This window comes from Lipotes vexillifer, unplaced genomic scaffold, assembly GCF_000442215.2.
Source record: "Lipotes vexillifer unplaced genomic scaffold, Lipotes_vexillifer_v1.1 scaffold1129, whole genome shotgun sequence".
Lineage (NCBI taxonomy): Eukaryota > Metazoa > Chordata > Mammalia > Artiodactyla > Lipotidae > Lipotes > Lipotes vexillifer.
The window spans coordinates 2,183,140-2,191,076 of NW_006789022.1; the positions used below are offsets into that span (position 1 = coordinate 2,183,140).

Consider the following 7,937-nt stretch of genomic DNA (forward strand, 5'->3'; position numbering starts at 1 on the left):
CTGTCAGTGCTCAGCTTTCTTTCCCTCTTCCTGCAGGTGGATGTGTTGGAGGGCACCCTGCAATGCCCAGAGTCGGGACGTCTGTTCCCCATCAGCCGTGGGATCCCCAACATGCTGCTGAGTGATGAGGAAACTGAGACTTAAAAGTGTGCCAGGCTCGTTTTTCATTTTGTGAGCGTGTGTATCTTTGTTTACGTATATCCTGTTCGCTACTTCTATCCTGTGTATCCCCAGCCCTTGGTCCAGCGACACACCAAACACACGGTGTTCTTGAGCTCGGTATTATATATATTTTTCTCATTAAAGGTTCAAAACCAAAAGCGGTTTCTCTTTGCAGCAAATATACATTAAAATAGAGTCTCTGTACAGCCAAGAGCTCTGGGCCCTGGCTTGCCCCATGTCCCTGCGCCTCCCTGGCCAAACCCAAAAATAAATATAGTGTTATTGCTCTGCAGGGCATAGAGACAGTGCTCTCCCTACCCCGTGAGGAGGCTGGGTGGGAGCTGATGTGGGTGCCCTGGCCACCCCAGGGGCCCAGGGGCTGGAGCCTGCTTGGAGTTATTGCTTCGGGGGGGGGGGCAGTAATGCCCAATGCAAATGATGAGGAAAGGAGCGAAGGGAGCAGGGGCCTTTGCTCTCCAAATCCCTCTCTGTTCTGGAGAGGGAGTCGGATTAAGCAGCAGCAAAAGCATCACCCACTGGGAGACTGTGGCCTCCACTCCCTTCCCTCCCTGAGATCAGGCTTCTGCCCCACCCCACCCCACATACACACAAACACACACACACACACACACACACACACACATCCCCTACAGCCCCCTATGGCTTCCGCAAGGCCCCCTACACCCTGGGGGCACGTTATGGCTTGCGAGGGGCAGCACTGTGCCCAGAGCCTGGGCATGCACGTTCCCAGCTTCTAACACCCCCGGGAGGGGGGAGGGGAGGGCATAGGGCCTGCTCCGGCTGATGGTGTTGCCCTGGCCCTGCCAGCAGGCTGTGGCACTGCCCAGACCCCAGCTCTGCCCCCTTGGGGCTGACCCCGTGCTGGGCAGGTCCTGCCAGCACCCCCACCTGTGCCCAGCCCTCGCCTCAGTCCATCATGGCCTCAAGCATCTCCAGGAACAGCTTGTGCATGGGCACCTTGCCCTCCAGCTTCACCCCATAGAAATGGGCCAGCACTTTGCCTGCCGTCTGGCGAAGGAGCGGTAGTGTAAGCAGCAGCCTGCCTGCCCGCCTCCGCTCAGCACCCCCTCCGGGGCCTGCCCGGCCAGCTTCATACTCCAGCAGGGCCTCGTGTAGAGCTTCTCGAAGCTGCTCCACAGCCTCAGCATCTTCAATGTGCACAGAGTCTGCAAAGAAAGGTGAGAGAGCTGTTGACATGGGCCGTCTCCAGAAAGGGCAGAGCCACATCTGCCTGGGCACCACTGGATGGGTCCCAACCAGGAGCCAGACAAGGATTTGCTGAAGCACCACCCACTGCTCCTGCCCATCAGCCAAGGCCCACCCTTTCTCCCTCGGCTATGGCCACCTCCTGTCCCCATCACCTTTTCTCTCACTAAATGGTTCACCTTCCCACAAAAGTATGGATACCAGGGCTCAAAATCCTGCATGCAGTTCCTGGACCTGTCCTTGCCCGGCTTTGTGACTTTCAGGAAGTCACTGTTCTTCCCCTAAGCTACAGTTTTCCTTGTCTGCAAAATGGGACTGTGCCACCATCAGAGTTAAAAACCAGAAGGCCTTACAAAGAGACCTGTCATTACTTGCCCCAGACTCACCTGAATTGGCGAGGGCCAGGGCCTTCAGCAGAACGTACTCCTCGCGTTCCAGCCGCAGGGCCTGCAGTCGCCGCACCAGTTGCAACAGGGCAGCCCCCAGTTCCCCCAGGCCAGCTGCTCGAGCCCCCTCTTCATCCAGGACCAGGTCCTCGGCGAAGGCCAGCTCATCCTGCAGTGGAAGTGAGCGCTGGGCCACACCCAACACCAGGACCTCCATCCACACGCTCTGCAGAACTGACATCTGGTCAGACAGCGACAGTGACGAGAAACCTGGAGGGCAGTGGGGGGCAGAGCTGGCTGAGCAAGCGCACCAGAGCAGGCACGGCCCCACCTACCCAGGGGAGCCCCACATCGCCTGGGCCCTTTACCTGGGATGCTCTTGGCCCAGCTGATGGTGACCACGATCTCTCGGTCAAAGAGGTCACAGAGGGTAGCCACGGCCGGGAGGTGTCCATCAGGGCCCGCTGGGTCGGGCATGGCATACAGCTTCTCAGGCTCAACCACTAGGAGGTGGGACACCAGTGCATTCACCGGGGCTGCAGTGACAGTTGAAAGAGGCACTCAAATTCATCACCTTGCCAGCGCTTCAGGGTCAAGCATCTTCCCAGAGTCAGTCCCCCTGTGGCCTTCCTCAATAGCCACTGGCCAGCCAGGCTCAGACACCTCTCTCCGGGAAGGGCTACACTATCTCCCAGGGAAAGCACCTGTTTGTGGACAGGTTCTGAGTGTTAGAAAACCTTCTCTGCTCCCAGCTGTATTGCTCGAGGCCTGACATAGAAAAGGGTATTTTTGTAAATACTTCTTGGGGGAAATGAGTAAACGAAGAGATGAAGGGAAGATTTGGGTCCCAGTGCCCAAGATAACTACTATCCCGGGTGAATGACGTCAGACAGGTCTCCCATGTCCAAGCTCCACCCCAGCCCCAGAGCCCCCAAAGACCCCACTGTGCTCTCACCTGTCTTCCGAGGGCCTCCAGCTACTGCCAGAGGTCCAGCAGGGAAGGGGCCTGGGAAGGGCAGCGGGTCCACCTCTGGCCGCCGCTTGTACTTCTGTCGCCCACCCCGGACACGGTCCAGACGCACCCCTTGAATTGTAGGACAGGGCTGTGTCCATGGGGCTGCGGCTGGCCTGCTCTCCAGAGCCCACCTGCCGAGCCCAGTCCGCCAGAACTTCCCAGGCCTTGCCCAGCCCAACCCCGTGCGCCCAGCCCCCACGCCTTGCCCAGGCCCCCGCCAGTGCTCACCCTCCTTGAGCATGCCCACCCGCAGGCACTTGGTGAAGCGACAGGCCTGGCAGGCCTTGCGTCTCCGCTTGGTGATCTCGCACTCGTTGGAGGCTGGACAGCTGTACTCGATGCTCCCTGCCAGGAAGAGGCAGGGCTCCAGTGGCGGCCTCCCAGGGCCCGGAGGAGGCCCAGCGGACAGGAGTCCCCTGACTCACCCCAGGTAAGCACTGGTCTGGGGAGAGCAGGAGTGCTGTGAATGGGGGCAGGGAAGCCCGAGCACTGAAGGGAAAGGCCACTGGGCTAGGGGCCCCAGCCTGGGCAAGGGAGGGGCTGGGACCAGAGGAGTCGGGCTGCACCTGGCCCAAGCTTCTTGTCAAGTCACGTTTCTGGGCTATGCTGCTCTCATCAAGGGCCACAGTGGCCTCTACATTGCTACATCAAGTGGTCAATTCTCATCCTTATGTCATTTGGCCCAATGGAGCATCTAATGCCATTGATCCCTCCTAGAAACACTTTTCTTCCTTTGCTTCTAGGACACCACACTCCCGGCTTTCCTCCCACCTCACTGCCACCTTGTGGTTTCTGTGCATTGGCCCACGCTCCTTCCATTGAAGACCCCTAGGGTGGCCCTCCGACCTGCCTCCACTGACTCACTCAAATGGTGATCTCACCAAGTCATGGGCTTTCAAATCTCCGTCTCTGGCCTAGACCAGCCTGAACTCTAGACGTATCCCACTGCCTCCTCCTGTGTGCCTGGAAGACACTACAAACTTAAGCAGTTCTAGATGGAGCCCCCAACCTACCCCTCCAACACCTGCAATCCCATTTGTCCAGCTGCTCAAGCAGAAATCTAGGAGACATTTTTAATTCCTCTCTCACACCCCAAACCCAACCCACTGACAGATCCTGGTGGGCTTCACCTCCTAATATGTCCAGAGGTGCCCCTCTTCTGCCCCTGGCAACTGTTTCTACCCTTGACCAGAATCACTGTCACCTCCCCTCCTGCTCTGTCTTTGCCTCCTTTGGTTACTGTCAACACAGAGGCATCCTATTAAACCTAAGACAGGGAGTTCCCTAGCGGTCCAGTGGTGCATTTCTCCTCACAGCCTGCTTTCTCCTACACCCTACCTGGGCCTCTTCAGCTCAAGGCACCTCTTCAGGGAGGCACTCCAGAGTCCCAGACCCAGCCAGGTTCCCTGGCACACACCCTGCTCCTCACCCTCCAGCACTCACCACAGCTGTACTGTAACAACTGTGTGCAGTTTCTCTCTCTCCCCTCTGCTGGAATGTAAACTGCTTGAGGACAGGAGCGATCCTGCCTTAGTCCCAGCTATGCCCCCACACCTGGAACAGTGGCCAGGACAGCAGAGCACAAGTGTGTGAAGAGCAAGGATCCTGGAGGCTGCCACTTACCAACGGTGTGACCTTGGGCAAGTCCCACACCTAAGCCCTCGAACCCTCAGTTTTCCCATCTGTAAAACTGGGATGATTAGAAACTACTTGTGGGCTTCTCTGGTGGCGCAGTGGTTAAGAACCCGCCTGCCAATGCAGGGGACACGGGTTCGAGCCCTGGTCCAGGAAGATCCCACACTTGGCAGAGCAGCTAAGCCCGTGCGCCACAACTACTGAGCCTGGGCCCTAGAGCCCACGAGCCACAACTACTGAGCCCACACGCCACAAATGCCGAAGCCCGCGCGCCTAGAGCCCGTGCTTCGCAACAAGAGAAGCCACCACAATGAAGAGTAGCCCCCGCTCGCCGCAACTAGAGAAAGCCCGGGTGCAGCAACGAAGACCCAATGCAGCCAAAAATTAATTAATTAAATAAATTAAATAAATAAATATAAAACTTTATAAAAAAAACTACTTCTTACAAAGGTGAGTTGTGAGAACTAAATGGGAAAATCAAGGTAAGACATTTAACCTGGCTCACAGCACCTAAATGCTCAAGAAATGATCACTATTTATGGCTAGTGCTCGATAAATATTAGTCAACAGAGAACGAAGCATTCCAGGGTGGGTAGGAGACACCTGGACCTGGACCTGGACCTGTTGGCTCAGGTCTTTAGGGCCAGAAGGGAGCACGGAGCTTTTAGACCAGCGGGTCTCAGCCAAGTCAAAACTTGCTAGAATGTCACAATCAGTCGTGAGGCATCTGTCCAAAGTTCAGTTATTAGTAATAAGCAGAGGCAACAGTCTGGCCTTTACGAGCTTAGCTCTGGACCTCAACTGACCCAAGTTCATATCTTGTTTCTGCCATTTTTCTACCTCTGGGACCTGAACAAAGTTTTGAAAACCTCTCTGGGCTTCAGTTATAATAGTGCTGGCACCTTAGAGATTGCTGTGTGGGTAACTGAGAGCATAAACGTAACAGGACACAGTGCCTGGCACTCAAGAAATGTTCTCAAAAAGGCTACATGTTATAACCCCCAAGTAACCAATGGTTTATATAAAAAATATAAGTAATGGGCACATCCCAAATAATGCTTATTACATCACCATCTTGCTCACTCGTATTTTGATATGCTTTCCTGAGTGAGAAAAATTCAGTGAGTACTATTGGCAGGGATGCCTAATAGTCTTTTTAAAGTTAGGTGCTGAAATACGACATAGCTACTCTCAGTTACCCGTAAAAACCTGCCTTGTGCTCATGCTGCTTTGGGGAAATCAACACAAAAGGGGGCATATTCTCTGCTGGTGAGAGGGCAGCAGCTGCTGGAAGCAAGAATAAAGTTTAGGAGCAAGCAGAGGCTGCTTTGAATTTTTCAGAGCCACTGTGGAAGGTGCTGGGCCTAGAGTACCCAGAAACTTGGGAGGCATCTTGAGTCCCACTCTCACACCCCACATCCAATCCATCAACACATCCTGGTGGCTTTAATTAATGCTTAAGGGAAAGGACGTTCCTGGGAGGTAGGAGGGCCTGGGAACTCCAGGCTGCCAACCCCAAGTGGTACCACGGCAGCCTGGGAGCCTACTGCCACCCAGCAGTGCACCAGCTGGGGAGCGCCAGGCCCAGAGGGCAAAGGGCACAGGAGCGGGGTGGGGGCTCACCCTGGATGGTCCTCTTGAAGAAGGCTTTGCAGGCCTCACAGGATGCCACACCATAGTGGTAGCCGGAGGCCACGTCCCCACAGACCAGGCAGAGGCGTTTGGGCAGGGAGCTGAGCACCAGCTTCCCACCACCCTGCTCGCCAGGCCCAGCCCCCTCCCCATCCTCCTCCTCCTTGTGGCCTGGGAGGCAGCGGGTGGGAGCTGGGCCAGGGGCCAGGGCCACGGGGGGCTCAGTCTCAGTCTCCGAGGAACCCTTTGGGCTGTCAGGACTGGCTGGCTCTGCCTTGATGTAGAGAGGCTCAATGCCCACCACCTGGCTGGACATGGCGCTGGTCACCTGCGGGAAGAGACCCGTCAGGTCACAGGGAGGCCCTGGGATGGGGGATGGAGACACCCTGTCACCCTGGTTGCCCAACCCCAGGCCTGGGGCCAGGCTTCCAGGCTCAGCAAGAGGGTGGGGGGGACAGAGTCCAAGGAAGGCTGCCCTTGAAGAGCTCCCCCCTCCCCGCGGCTGTTGCCATGGAAACAGAGTCTCCAGAGCCAGTAACTGACAGCAGGTCTCCCACTTGGGAAACTGCAGGAGGCTTGGAAACCCCCTACTCCCACCCAGGCCAAGGAATAGGGTAACCTAAGTGCCCAAGCAACCTTCAACCCCGTCTGGAATCCCCAGCCAGAAGTGAGATACCTCTCAAATTTTCTCCAGATGTTAGAGAGCTCAGTGATCCCCCCACACCTGGGTTTCCTCCATTCAAGAGCGAAACTAAACTGAGGCCACAAACCCAAGGGCAGGTGACGTGCTCACACATGGCGTGTGTTTACACCCTCACACTCCCACTCACCTGGGTCCTCAGGTGTCCTCACCTGCACACACACGCTCACACACAATCACTCTCCTGGGCAGGTTCACGCTCATACATGTCCTTTCCCAAACCCCAGCACTCACTCATGCTCCCGTTGCCTTCGCACACTCCTCCTGAAGTGCACACCCCATAACAGTCACACCCAAGGCTCATAATCACACTCTCGCTCACACACTCTTACACTCTCACCATGCCCCCACACTCACACACACACACACACACACACACACACACACACACAGGCATAGTCCCTTGTGGAAACACATTCAGAGCCTCTCACACCTGACACATCGCCACCTCCAGCCCCAGGCACACCAGCGGGCGCGGCTCCACCTCCTTGCACCCCCTCCAGCACATTCGCTCTTACACTCCTGCTGCCGCAGAGTCCTCCACCACGGGGCGCCCCGCCCCCCCAACCTGCGCACACCTACGGGAAGTTGCCTAAAGTTGCTGCGCCTCCCCTCCCCCTCCGCCCGCGGGGGACCTCTATCAGGTTATCAGGAAGTAATGGGGGAGCGCCAAGGAGGAGGAAGTTCTCCCCTGCCAGTGCGATGACCTTTGACCCAGAGAGGAGGGTGGCCCTAGGCCCCTTCGAGCGCCCCCACGTGGTCTTCAAAGCCCCTTCCCCGACAGAGAACCCTTCCCATCTTCCAGCCCGGCCTTCCCCTGGGACTTCGGCATGCTCCAGGTGCCGGATTGAACCCTGCCCTGGGACTAGATCCGAAGCCCAAGCCCGACCCTGGTCTCAGGCCGGCGCCCTAAGACCTGGACGCCATGTCCCGCCCAGACCCTGACCCTGTCTGGCTTTCGACCGGGTCCCGACCGTGACCCGGGCCGGACCCCGCCTGGAGCCCGCCCCCCGCCCGCCTCCCTGCCCCGCTCGCACATGGCCCCGGCGCACCGCCCGCCCACCCTCCAGCGGCGCTCCCCTCCGCCCCCGGACCTGGGGCCCCGGCAGGGCGGGCGGGCAGGCATGGGGGCCGAGCGGCCCGGAGCGCCGGGGTGAGCCTGGGGCCGCGGGCGGCCCCT

General features: G+C 57.7%; 2 protein-coding genes across 3 annotated transcripts in view; one reads left to right on the top strand and one right to left on the bottom strand.

Moving 5' to 3' along the window:
• The window catches only part of TRMT112 (tRNA methyltransferase activator subunit 11-2), a 1,950-nt gene extending 1,430 nt beyond the window's left edge, over positions 1-520 (top strand). For both annotated transcript variants that reach the window (XM_007462063.1, XM_007462064.1), the window contains exon 4: positions 37-520. In XM_007462063.1, coding sequence (XP_007462125.1) covers positions 37-144 — 108 coding nt within the window. In that variant the 3' untranslated portion in view covers positions 145-520. The remainder of the gene's footprint in view (positions 1-36) is intronic.
• Positions 521-1,089: 569 nt separating this feature from the next.
• The window catches only part of ESRRA (estrogen related receptor alpha), a 6,941-nt gene continuing 93 nt past the window's right edge, over positions 1,090-7,937 (bottom strand). Inside the window, exons 1-7 of the mRNA XM_007462062.1 lie at positions 7,852-7,937; positions 6,049-6,385; positions 3,019-3,135; positions 2,731-2,859; positions 2,144-2,311; positions 1,776-2,045; positions 1,090-1,349 (exon numbers count right to left, since the gene is read on the bottom strand). The exon at positions 7,852-7,937 is cut by the window's right edge and continues 93 nt beyond it. Of these exons, the coding sequence (XP_007462124.1) occupies positions 1,090-1,349; positions 1,776-2,045; positions 2,144-2,311; positions 2,731-2,859; positions 3,019-3,135; positions 6,049-6,373 (1,269 nt within the window). The 5' untranslated portion in view covers positions 6,374-6,385; positions 7,852-7,937. The remainder of the gene's footprint in view (positions 1,350-1,775; positions 2,046-2,143; positions 2,312-2,730; positions 2,860-3,018; positions 3,136-6,048; positions 6,386-7,851) is intronic.